The sequence below is a fragment of the Salvelinus fontinalis genome, unplaced genomic scaffold, assembly GCF_029448725.1.
Source record: "Salvelinus fontinalis isolate EN_2023a unplaced genomic scaffold, ASM2944872v1 scaffold_0017, whole genome shotgun sequence".
Taxonomy (NCBI): Eukaryota; Metazoa; Chordata; class Actinopteri; order Salmoniformes; family Salmonidae; genus Salvelinus; species Salvelinus fontinalis.
The window spans coordinates 623,615-636,879 of record NW_026600226.1 but is presented as its reverse complement, the minus strand read 5'-3'; the positions used below and the strand labels follow the sequence as shown (position 1 = coordinate 636,879).

Sequence of the window (13,265 nt, the reverse complement as noted above, 5' to 3'; positions counted from 1 at the left end):
AAGTTATCTTCAGTTCCCAGTTTAGCTAGTTAGTTAGCTGCTAGTTTGCCAACAGTAGATTCGGGAACTTGCCAAGAAGTCTCATGGAATTCAATGACTGCACTTTCATTTTGAAGTTGCTTTTTCAATTTGTCATATTGACTAAGCCATGTTTTATCCAGCTAGATTGTAACCAAAGATGGTTTACTCTGTGTTGTAACATCTATTAGGATTGCAGCGTTACAGATACTTATAGCTCGCTACAGTGTCTAGTTAGTCTGACTATGATGGCCTAGTTAGGTAATAATGTAGCTAGCGTTCAGTATTAGTATTCTTGTTCCTACCAAGTTGAGCTGATGATACAGTGAAAGGGACAACCATTGTTTTTAATTGGGCCCATCCAACGTCTTGGTATGGTTTCCCTATCCACTGTCTTATTTTCCCTCACCCTTTTCCTACCTGTATCTCTCTCCCTCCCCACCCCCTTCCCTCTCTCCCTCCCCACCCCCTTCCCTCTCTCCCTCCCCACCCCCTTCCCTCTCTCCCTCCCCACCCCCTTCCCCCTCTCCCTCCTCACCCCCTTCCCTCTCTCCCCTCCCACCCCCTTCCCTCTCTCCCCTCCCTCTCCCCTCTCTTCCCTCCCTGTAGTTGGTGGAGGTGTATTCCGGACGATGGCAGGTACCCTTGCCACAGCTGCAGGTGCTCCAGACTGCTCTATGTTCCTTTGTCCAAGCCTCGGCCTGCTTCCCGTCTGACTGTGAACATGTATGCTACACACTGAGTAGCCTTGCCCTGTAAGTATGAGTCTTGACTTGCTCACCCGCTCCTTGGGGTACATAGAGACTGGGGGAGACATGACACTATCTCCAGTATGAGTCTTAACTTGCTCACCTGCTCCTTGGGGTACATAGAGACTGGGGGAGACATGACACTATCTCCAGTATGAGTCTGGACTTGTTTACCTGCTCCTTGGGGTACATAGAGACTGGGGGAGACATGACACTACCTCCAGTATGAGTCTTGACTTGCTCACCCGCTCCTTGGGGTACATAGAGACTGGGGGAGACATGACACTACCTCCAGTATGAGTCTGGACTTGTTTACCTGCTCCTTGGGGTACATAGAGACTGGGGGAGACATGACACTACCTCCAGTATGAGTCTGGACTTGTTTACCTGCTCCTTGGGGTACATAGAGACTGGGGGAGACATGACACTACCTCCAGTATGAGTCTGGACTTGTTTACCTGCTCCTTGGGGTACATAGAGACTGGGGGAGACATGACACTACCTCCAGTATGAGTCTGGGCTTGTTTACCTGTTCCTTGGGGTACATAGAGACTGGGGGAGACATGACACTACCTCCAGTATGAGTCTGGACTTGTTTACCTGCTCCTTGGGGTTCATAGAGACTGGGGGAGACATGACACTACCTCCAGTATGAGTCTGGACTTGTTTACCTGCTCCTTGGGGTACATAGAGACTGGGGGAGACATGACACTACCTCCAGTATGAGTCTGGACTTGTTTACCTGCTCCTTGGGGTTCATAGAGACTGGGGGAGACATGACACTACCTCCAGTATGAGTCTGGACTTGTTTACCTGCTCCTTGTGGTACATAGAGACTGGGGGAGACATGACACTACCTCCAGTATGAGTCTGGACTTGTTTACCTGCTCCTTGGGGTACATAGAGACTGGGGGAGACATGACACTACCTCCAGTATGAGTCTGGACTTGTTTACCTGCTCCTTGGGGTTCATAGAGACTGGGGGAGATATGACACTACCTCCAGTATGAGTCTTGACTTGTTTACCTGCTCCTTGGGGTACATAGAGACTGGGGGAGACATGACACTACCTCCAGTATGAGTCTGGACTTGTTTACCTGCTCCTTGGGGTACATAGAGACTGGGGGAGACATGACACTACCTCCAGTATGAGTCTGGACTTGTTTACCTGCTCCTTGGGGTACATAGAGACTGGGCGAGACATGACCTCCAGTATGAGTCTGGACTTGTTTACCTGCTCCTTGGGGTTAATAGAGACTGGGGGAGACATGACACTACCTCCAGTATGAGTCTTGACTTGTTTACCTGCTCCTTGGGGTTCATAGAGACTGGGGGAGACATGACACTACCTCCAGTATGAGTCTTGACTTGTTTACCTGCTCCTTGGGGTACATAGAGACTGGGGGAGACATGACACTACCTCCAGTATGAGTCTTGACTTGTTTACCTGCTCCTTGGGGTACATAGAGACTGGGGGAGACATGACACTACCTCCAGTATGAGTCTGGACTTGTTTACCTGCTCCTTGGGGTACATAGAGACTGGGGGAGACATGACACTACCTCCAGTATGAGTCTTGACTTGTTTACCTGCTCCTTGGGGTACATAGAGACTGGGGGAGACATGACCTCCAGTATGAGTCTGGACTTGTTTACCCTCTCCTTGGGGTACATAGAGACTGGGGGAGACATGACACTATCTCCAGTATGAGTCTGGACTTGTTTACCTGCTCCTTGGGGTTCATAGAGACTGGGGATGACATGACACTATCTCCAGTATGAGTGTTGTTTTCTAGGCTGACTCTGCCCCTGTCAGCCTCGTTATTCCGTCCCTGTTGTAACATTTATTAAAGGAGGTAAGAGGCTCAAACAGTCCCCTCTCCCCTCCCCCTCCCCTCTCTCTCCCCACAGGAGTGCTTTTGAGCTCTTGCTGTTTTTGAACAGGAATAAGATCCTGCAGGATCCCTTGAAAAATATCCTTGATTCGTTCCAGGTGAGTTGTCTTCCCCCGTTTGTTTCAAATCTCAGGAACCATAGACATATGTGACTGTGATGAGTTGACACCCCTTCCTAGCCTGGTTCCAGATCTGTTATGTGCTGTCTTGCCAGCTCCTATGGTTGTTGTCATGTCAACAAGACGACACAAAGAGGCTGTTTTGCATTTGAATCAGCTGACCAATCAGATCCAATCCATTTGAATCAGCTGACCAATCAGATACCAGATCCAATCCAGTTGAATCAGCTGACCAATCAGATCCCATATCCATTTCTCACTGCTTTATGGAATGCTATAAAACATGATCTCTGAGTTTGGCAAGATGGCACATAGATCTTGGACCAGGCTAAACTTTTCCTCCTCTTTCAGGAATGTTTTTCCCAGCTGGAGAGGCACCAGAACATTCACCTGCTTCAGGTGGGACAGATCATCAGAGAGAAGGGCCCGTGGACCAACCCCATACTACAGGCCATCCTGAAGGACTCGCAACAGCCCCGGGATGAAGGTGAGAGACTGGGAGTGACTGGGAGTGACTGGGAGTGACTGGGAGTGACTGGGAGTGACTGGGAGTGACTGGGAGTGACTGGGAGAGACTGGGAGTGACTGGGAGAGACTGGGGGAGAGACTGGGGGAGAGACTGGGGGAGAGACTGGGGGAGAGACTGGGGGAGAGACTGGGGGAGAGACTGGGGGAGAGACTGGGAGAGTGAGGGCCATGGACCACATCAACATACTCATCCATATACCATGTTGTATTACTGACTAGAAATCTGTTGTGTAAATATCTGCTCTGGAGTCGTCCGTCTATAATGACAGGAGTCAGATAACTAGAGGTTCCTCTCTGTGTGGATTTAATATTTACTACTGTAACCCTTCATATTTACTACTATAACCCTTCATATTTATTACTGTAACCCTTCATATTTATTACTGTAACCCTTCATATTTATTACTGTAACCCTTCATATTTATTACTGTAACCCTTCATATTTATTACTGTAACCCTTCATATTTATTACTGTAACCCTTCATATTTATTACTGTAACCCTTCATATTTATTACTGTAACCCTTCATATTTATTACTGTAACCCTTCATATTTATTACTGTAACCCTTCATATTTACTACTGTAACCCTTCATATTTATTACTGTAACCCTTCATATTTATTACTGTAACCCTTCATATTTATTACTGTAACCCTTCATATTTATTACTGTAACTCTTCATATTTATTACTGTAACCCTTCATATTTATTACTGTAACCCTTCATATTTATTACTGTAACTCTTCATATTTACTACTGTAACTCTTCATATTTACTACTGTAACTCTTCATATTTACTACTGTAACTCTTCATATTTACTACTGTAACTCTTCATATTTACTACTGTAACTCTTAATATGTACTACTGTAATGTAGACCACTATTTGGGATTTAACACTGACCCTTGTCTCTCTCCACAGTGGACCGGTACCTAGGCTCAGAGGTGTTAACACTGACCCGTGTCTCTCTCCACAGTGGACCGGTACCTAGGCTCAGAGGTGTTAACACTGACCCTTGTCTCTCTCCACAGTGGACCGGTACCTAGGCTCAGAGGTGTAACACTGACCCGTGTCTCTCTCCACAGTGGACCGGTACCTAGGCTCAGAGGTGTAACACTGACCCGTGTCTCTCTCCACAGTGGACCGGTACCTAGGCTCAGAGGTGTTAACACTGACCCTTGTCTCTCTCCACAGTGGACCGGTACCTAGGCTCAGAGGTGTAACACTGACCCGTGTCTCTCTCCACAGTGGACCGGTACCTAGGCTCAGAGGTGTAACACTGACCCGTGTCTCTCTCCGCAGTGGACCGGTACCTAGGCTCAGAGGTGTAACACTGACCCTTGTCTCTCTCCACAGTGGACCGGTACCTAGGCTCAGAGGTGTTAACACTGACCCGTGTCTCTCTCCACAGTGGACCGGTACCTAGGCTCAGAGGTGTTAACACTGACCCGTGTCTCTCTCCACAGTGGACCGGTACCTAGGCTCAGAGGTGTAACACTGACCCGTGTCTCTCTCCACAGTGGACCGGTACCTAGGCTCAGAGGTGTTAACACTGACCCGTGTCTCTCTCCGCAGTGGACCGGTACCTAGGCTCAGAGGTGTAACACTGACCCGTGTCTCTCTCCACAGTGGACCGGTACCTAGGCTCAGAGGTGTAACACTGACCCGTGTCTCTCTCCACAGTGGACCGGTACCTAGGCTCAGAGGTGTAACACTGACCCTTGTCTCTCTCCACAGTGGACCGGTACCTAGGCTCAGAGGTGCCAGTGTTCTTCGAGCTGCGTGTTCGTTACCTGCTGTCCAGTGAGATGTTCACCGAGGCTGTGGTCTTGGCTAAGACCTGCTCTCAGCACCCTGTTGCCGGACGACACCTGTTCTTCAGACAGGCCTACCTCACCTGTCTCTTGAAGGCGTCGCTCCCTCACCATATGCACGAAGAGGTGAGGGAACTAACTTTGGTTATTAGGATTCCTGGATTACGGGATAAAAGCATCTGCTAAATGACTTAAATATAAAATGTTGGGAATGGGCGGCTAATTACTGCTGAGGGTATGTACTGTAATTGATATGCTAGATGGGATCTACGGTAGAGATGAGAGGATGAACTGATATGCTAGCTGGGATGTAGAGATGAGAGGATGAACTGATATGCTAGCTGGGATCTAGAGATGAGAGGATGAACTGATATGCTAGATGGGATCTACGGTAGAGATGAGAGGATGAACTGATAGGCTAGCTGGGATGTAGAGATGAGAGGATGAACTGATATGCTAGATGGGATCTACGGTAGAGATGAGAGGATGAACTGATAGGCTAGCTGGGATGTAGAGATGAGAGGATGAACTGATAGGCTAGCTGGGATCTACGGTAGAGATGAGAGGATGAACTGATATGCTAGCTGGGATCTACGGTAGAGATGAGAGGATGAACTGATATGCTAGCTGGGATCTACGGTAGAGATGAGAGGATGAACTGATATGCTAGCTGGGATCTACGGTAGAGATGAGAGGATGAACTGATATGCTAGCTGGGATCTACGGTAGAGATGAGAGGATGAACTGATATGCTAGCTGGGATGTAGAGATGAGAGGATGAACTGCTATGCTAGCTGGACCTAGCGCAGGGTAGCTTAGTGGTTAGAGCGTTGGACTTTGCAAGATTGAATCCCTGAGCTGACAAGGTACAAATCTGTTGTTCTGCCCCTGAACAAGGCAGTTAACCCGCTGTTCCTAGACCAGTTAACCCGCTGTTCCTAGACCAGTTGACCCGCTGTTCCTAGACCAGTTGACCCGCTGTTCCTAGACCAGTTGACCCGCTGTTCCTAGACCAGTTGACCCGCTGTTCCTAGACCAGTTGACCCGCTGTTCCTAGACCAGTTGACCCGCTGTTCCTAGACCAGTTGACCCGCTGTTCCTAGACCAGTTGACCCACTGTTCCTAGACCAGTTAACCCGCTGTTCCTAGACCAGTTAACCCGCTGTTCCTAGACCAGTTAACCCGCTGTTCCTAGACCAGTTGACCCGCTGTTCCTAGACCAGTTGACCCGCTGTTCCTAGACCAGTTGACCCGCTGTTCCTAGACCAGTTGACCCGCTGTTCCTAGACCAGTTGACCCGCTGTTCCTAGACCAGTTGACCCGCTGTTCCTAGACCAGTTGACCCGCTGTTCCTAGACCAGTTGACCCGCTGTTCCTAGACCAGTTGACCCGCTGTTCCTAGACCAGTTAACCCGCTGTTCCTAGACCAGTTAACCCGCTGTTCCTAGACCAGTTAACCCGCTAGACCAGTTAACCCACTGTTCCTAGGCCGTCATTGAAAATAAGAATCTGTTCTTAACTGACTTGCCTGGTTAAATAAAGGTAAAAAAAGCTTTTTGACAAAGATGATGTGTTTTGTATAAGAGCACTAATACAAGCACTAAATAATTCATAAATGTGGTTGGTTGCAGTCCATATTTGGAGTTGCTGCCTTTTCCCCTTGTTTGGAAGGTTTAGTAGGTCACGTATGGGGTTGGGTGGTATTGCTGACTACAGGTAGAAGACAATAGTAATTTCTGCTAGCCTGCTAGAAAGCCATATTTGACCAGTACTCCCATTTATTTTAATTTTATCATCCGTTTACCTCTTAGTCTTGGGTGATGTCATTAGGAATGTAGCAGTGATGTAGTGGGGAGAAAGAGCTGAACTCTGATCACCTTTCGCTGTGAGTAACGTTCCCCTAACGACGTTGCCCTGCATTTACCCTCCACTACACCACTGGAATCTACCGTATAAATGCTTGTATGAAGTCACCATTTCTTCTCTCTGTCTCTGTCTCTCTGTCTCTGTCTCTCTCTGTCTCTCTCTGTCTCTCTCTGTCTCTCTCTGTCTCTCTCTGTCTCTCTCTGTCTCTCTCTGTCTCTCTCTGTCTCTCTCTGTCTCTCTCTGTCTCTCTCTGTCTCTCTCTGTCTCTCTCTGTCTCTCTCTGTCTCTCTCTGTCTCTCTCTGTCTCTCTCTGTCTCTCTCTGTCTCTCTCTGTCTCTCTCTGTCTCTCTCTGTCTCTCTCTCTCTGTCTCTCTCTCTCTGTCTCTCTCTCTCTCTCTGTCTCTCTCTGTCTCTCTCTGTCTCTCTCTGTCTCTCTCTGTCTCTCTCTGTCTCTCTCTGTCTCTCTCTGTCTCTCTCTGTCTCTCTCTGTCTCTGTAGATGTCTGACATCGACGGTAAGGATGCTGTGGATATCGTGTGTAACGCAGAGAGTGAGGAGAGCGACGAGACGCTTCTGGCCCTCTGCACAGCCTTCCTCGCTCAGCAACTACGCAGAGGAGATATGTACTGCATGTGGTGAGGCTCGTCACTGTCCATACACATCGTAACGCGGTCTGAGGCTCCTCACTGTCCGTACACATCGTAACGCGGTCTGAGGCTCCTCACTGTCCGTACACATCGTAACGCGGTCTGAGGCTCCTCACTGTCCGTACACATCGTAACGCGGTCTGAGGCTCGTCACTGTCCATACACATCGTAACGCGGTCTGAGGCTCCTCGCTGTCCGTACACATCGTAACGCGGTCTGAGGCTCCTCACTGTCCGTACACATCGTAACGCGGTCTGAGGCTCCTCACTGTCCGTACACATCGTAACGCGGTCTGAGGCTCGTCACTGTCCGTACACATCGTAACGCGGTCTGAGGCTCCTCGCTGTCCGTACACATCGTAACGCGGTCTGAGGCTCCTCACTGTCCGTACACATCGTAACGCGGTCTGAGGCTCGTCACTGTCCATACACATCGTAACGCGGTCTGAGGCTCCTCACTGTCCGTACACATCGTAACGCGGTCTGAGTCTCCTCACTGTCCGTACACATCGTAACGCGGTCTGAGGCTCGTCACTGTCCATACACATCGTAACGCGGTCTGAGTCTCCTCACTGTCCGTACACATCGTAACGCGGTCTGAGTCTCCTCACTGTCCGTACACATCGTAACGCGGTCTGAGTCTCCTCACTGTCCATACACATCGTAACGCGGTCTGAGGCTCCTCACTGTCCGTACACATCGTAACGCGGTCTGAGTCTCCTCACTGTCCATACACATCGTAACGCGGTCTGAGGCTCCTCACTGTCCGTACACATCGTAACGCGGTCTGAGTCTCGTCACTGTCCGTACACATCGTAACGCGATCTCCAGCACTGAGGCGTTACTACAGACACCCTGGTTTCGAATCCAGGCTGTATCACAACCAGGCCGTGATTGGCCCAGCGTCGTCCGTGTTAGAGTTTTGGCCGAGCGGTAAACCGTCCATTGTAAATAAGAATTTGTTCTTAACTGACTTGCCTAGTTAAAATGAATAAAAAATATTTTAAAAATAAATACACAGGCTTTATTATTGAAGTGCTGATATGTATTTCTTCTGCTTGTTCTTTGGCGTTTGGGGTTTTCTAGGCCCGGTTACCGTTCTGCACCGTGTGATAAGTTAGGGGTTTTCTAGGCCCGGTTACCGTTCTGCACCGTGTGATAAGTTAGGGGTTTTCTAGGCCTGGTTACCGTTCTGCACCGTGTGATCAGTTAGGGGTTTTCTAGGCCCGGTTACCGTTCTGCACCGTGTGATAAGTTAGGGGTTTTCTAGGCCCGGTTACCGTTCTGCACCGTGTGATAAGTTAGGGGTTTTCTAGGCCCGGTTACCGTTCTGCACCGTGTGACAAGTTAGGGGTTTTCTAGGCCCGGTTACCGTTCTGCACCGTGTGATAAGTTAGGGGTTTTCTAGGCCCGGTTACCGTTCTGCACCGTGTGATAAGTTAGGGGTTTTCTAGGCCCGGTTACCGTTCTGCACCGTGTGACAAGTTAGGGGTTTTCTAGGCCCGGTTACCGTTCTGCACCGTGTGATAAGTTAGGGGTTTTCTAGGCCTGGTTACCGTTCTGCACCGTGTGATCAGTTAGGGGTTTTCTAGGCCCGGTTACCGTTCTGCACCGTGTGATAAGTTAGGGGTTTTCTAGGCCTGGTTACCGTTCTGCACCGTGTGACAAGCTAGGGGTTTTCTAGGCCCGGTTACCGTTCTGCACCGTGTGATAACTGTTGACATTAAAAGGGGCTTTATAGACAACATTGGATTTATTGATTGATCGATCTTGGACCACTTCCTACTCCCCCGTTGGGATCTGATTTACAAACCAGTTTTTTTTTTTTAAATTGAATCAGCTAATGAATAAACTGCGACTTTTTTAAAACCCAATAATAATGAACCTTTTATTAAATGAAGTGATATTTATAATTTTGTTATTGAATCACTTTCTCTTCCTCTTCCAGGGATTTGGTGTTCGTATGGAGTCGACTCCATCTGCGGGTCAAGCCTTCCAAGCAGGCCTTCCTGGAAGAGAGTCACCGGTTGATGCTGTCCGCCACCAACATCAGATCAATATTCTCTTTCATCAGAGTGATCCTTGCAGAGGTGAGCCACGAACTCCTGTGATTGTCGATTTTATTGCTAAAATTCCAGCTGCCATTTTGTTTGTTCAGATGTAACGGAGTTGTTGTGGTAGAGGAGGATGTAAAAAGCTGTTTTTGATTTGGGTTGTACCTCGCTAAGGTGGCTTGGCTTAGGTCAGCCTCCAATTCGGGGCCCGCGCTGCGTCTCCAATCCGGGGCCCGCGCTGCGTCTCCAATCCGGGGCCCGCGCTGCGTCTCCAATCCGGGGCCCGTGCTGCGTCTCCAATCCGGGGCCCGCGCTGCGTCTCCAACTCGGGGCCCGCGCTGCGTCTCCAATTCGGGGCCCGCGCTGCGTCTCCAATTCGGGGCCCGCGCTGCGTCTCCAATTCGGGGCCCGCGCTGCGTCTCCAATCCGGGGCCCGCGCCGCGTCTCCAACCCGGGGCCCGCGCCGCGTCTCCAACCCGGGGCCCGCGCCGCGTCTCCAACCCGGGGCCCGCGCCGCGTCTCCAACTCGGGGCCCCGCGCCGCGTCTCCAACTCGGGGCCCCGCGCCGCGTCTCCAACTCGGGGCCCCGCGCCGCGTCTCCAACTCGGGGCCCCGCGCCGCGTCTCCAACTCGGGGCCCCGCGCCGCGTCTCCAACTCGGGGCCCCGCGCCGCGTCTCCAACTCGGGGCCCCGCGCCGCGTCTCCAACTCGGGGCCCCGCGCCGCGTCTCCAACTCGGGGCCCCGCGCCGCGTCTCCAACTCGGGGCCCCGCGCCGCGTCTCCAACTCGGGGCCCCGCGCCGCGTCTCCAACTCGGGGCCCCGCGCCGCGTCTCCAACTCGGGGCCCCGCGCCGCGTCTCCAACTCGGGGCCCCGCGCCGCGTCTCCAACTCGGGGCCCCGCGCCGCGTCTCCAACTCGGGGCCCCGCGCCGCGTCTCCAACTCGGGGCCCCGCGCCGCGTCTCCAACTCGGGGCCCCGCGCCGCGTCTCCAACTCGGGGCCCCGCGCCGCGTCTCCAACTCGGGGCCCCGCGCCGCGTCTCCAACTCGGGGCCCCGCGCCGCGTCTCCAATTCGGGGCCCCGCGCCGCGTCTCCAATTCGGGGCCCCGCGCCGCGTCTCCAATTCGGGGCCCCGCGCCGCGTCTCCAATTCGGGGCCCCGCGCCGCGTCTCCAATTCGGGGCCCCGCGCCGCGTCTCCAATTCGGGGGCCCGCGCCGCGTCTCCAATTCGGGGGCCCGCGCCGCGTCTCCAATTCGGGGCCCCGCGCCGCGTCTCCAATTCGGGGCCCCGCGCCGCGTCTCCAATTCGGGGCCCCGCGCCGCGTCTCCAACCCGGGGCCCCGCGCCGCGTCTCCAACCCGGGGCCCCGCGCCGCGTCTCCAACCCGGGGCCCCGCGCCGCGTCTCCAACCCGGGGCCCCGCGCCGCGTCTCCAACCCGGGGGCCCGCGCCGCGTCTCCAACCCGGGGGCCCGCGCCGCGTCTCCAACCCGGGGGCCCGCGCCGCGTCTCCAACTCGGGGGCCCGCGCCGCGTCTCCAACTCGGGGGCCCGCGCCGCGTCTCCAACTCGGGGGCCCGCGCCGCGTCTCCAACTCGGGGGCCCGCGTCTCCAATTCGGGGGCCCGCGTCTCCAATTCGGGGGCCCGCGTCTCCAATTCGGGGGCCCGCGTCTCCAATTCGGGGGCCCGCGTCTCCAATTCGGGGGCCCGCGTCTCCAATTCGGGGGCCCGCGTCTCCAATTCGGGGGCCCGCGTCTCCAATTCGGGGGCCCGCGTCTCCAATTCGGGGGCCCGCGTCTCCAATTCGGGGGCCCGCGCCGCGTCTGGTACTCTTATGGCTTCAAGCCCTATATCGGGATCAATATGACAACAGCCAGTCCAAGTGCAGGGCGCCAAATTCAAAAACCATAAATTTCATAATTACAATTCCTCAAACATTCACGTGTGTCTTATATCATTTTAAAGGTAATCATGTTGTTAATCCCACCAAAGTGTCCGATTTCAAATAGGCTTTTCAGCGAAAGCACTACAAACGATTATGTTAGGTCACCACAAAACTAAAAATAATCACAGCCATTTTTCCCAGCTAATGATAGCATCACAAAAACCAGAATAGAGATAAAATGAATCACTAACCTTCGATTATTTTCATCAGATGACACTCATAGGACTTCATGTTACACAATACATGCGTGTTTTGTTTGATTCAATTCATATTTATATCAAAAAAATTGAGTTTACATTGAGGCTACAAGAATCACTAAATGCAAAAACATCAAGTGACTTTGCATAGCCCGTCGTTTCAACATACATACTCATCATAAATATAGATGATAATACAAGTTATACACATTGAATTATAGATATACCTCTCCTTAATGCAACCGCTATGTCAGATTTAAAAAAAACTTTAAGGAAAAATAACTGCACGCTATAATCTGAGACGGCGCTCAAATTAGCATATCACAGCTGCGAATTTAGCATCACTATAAACAACAAAATATATCATAAATATTTCATTACTTTAGTTGGTTTCGATCGGAAAGCAGAGCAGAAACTCCAGGTCCACAATAAATGTTTGTTTTGTTCGAAAAAATCCGTTATTTATGTCCAATTGTTAGCGCGTTTGGTAAACATATCCAAACGCTAATTCTGGTCAGCTTCATATCGGACAAAAACTTCAAAATGTGATATTACCGGTCTAAGAAACATTTCAAACTAAGTACTGAATCAATCATTAGGATGTTTTTAACATATAGCTTCAATAAAGTTCCAACTGGAGTATTCTTTGTTCTCTTCGTGAGCATGGAACGGCAGTGGCTTGCATGAGGAAGTGGAATGTTACGCGGGTGGCTGCTTGATGGACACCTGACTGATTCTGCTCTCATTCTCTCCCACAACACCATAGAAATCTCATTGGAATTTCTATTGATTGCTGACATCTAGTCATTTGGACTTCTTTAGGGACTCTGTCTGTATTTAACAATCTCAGATTTCTGACTTCCGGTTTTGATTTCAATTCAGGATTTTGCCTGCCAATATGAGTTCTGTTTATCTCAGAGAAATAATTCAAACAGTTTTAGAAACTTTGGAGTGTTTTCTATCCAATATTAATAATAATATGCAAATATTAGGAACTATGACTAAGGAGCAGGCCGTTTGAAATGGGCACCTTTCATCCAAGCTACTCAATACTGCCCCTGCAGCCATAAGAAGTTTATTAACTTGGACAGGGTTGGCAGGTCTGCTCTTGTTAAGGTCAACAGCATCTTCAACTTTTAACCAGTACCAGGATATTTAACTAGGTTATATTCTGGTTGCCTCTGCCAGGAGGATAAAACGGCGCCGCAAGACACTCCACTTGGCAAGCGAAAAGCCAACTGACATTTACTCCTGAGGTGCTGACCTGTTGCACCCTCGACAACCACTGTGATTATTATTATTTGACCCTCCTGGTCATCTATGAACATTTGAACATCTTGGCCATGTTCTGTTATAATCTCCACCCGGCACAGCCAGAAGAGGACTGGCCACCCCTCATAGCCTGGTTCCTCTCTAGGTTTCTTCCTAGGTTTTGG

The 13,265-nt window shown here is 50.9% G+C and overlaps 1 protein-coding gene across 9 annotated transcripts in view; it reads left to right on the top strand.

Moving 5' to 3' along the window:
• LOC129842144 (uncharacterized) overlaps nt 1-13,265 on the top strand; it is a 35,604-nt gene that overhangs the window by 1,858 nt on the left and 20,481 nt on the right. For all 9 annotated transcript variants that reach the window (XM_055910559.1, XM_055910556.1, XM_055910558.1 and 6 more), the window contains exons 2-7: nt 628-773; nt 2,678-2,759; nt 3,132-3,267; nt 5,047-5,249; nt 7,488-7,624; nt 9,584-9,725. In XM_055910559.1, coding sequence (XP_055766534.1) covers nt 628-773; nt 2,678-2,759; nt 3,132-3,267; nt 5,047-5,249; nt 7,488-7,624; nt 9,584-9,725 — 846 coding nt within the window. The remainder of the gene's footprint in view (nt 1-627; nt 774-2,677; nt 2,760-3,131; nt 3,268-5,046; nt 5,250-7,487; nt 7,625-9,583; nt 9,726-13,265) is intronic.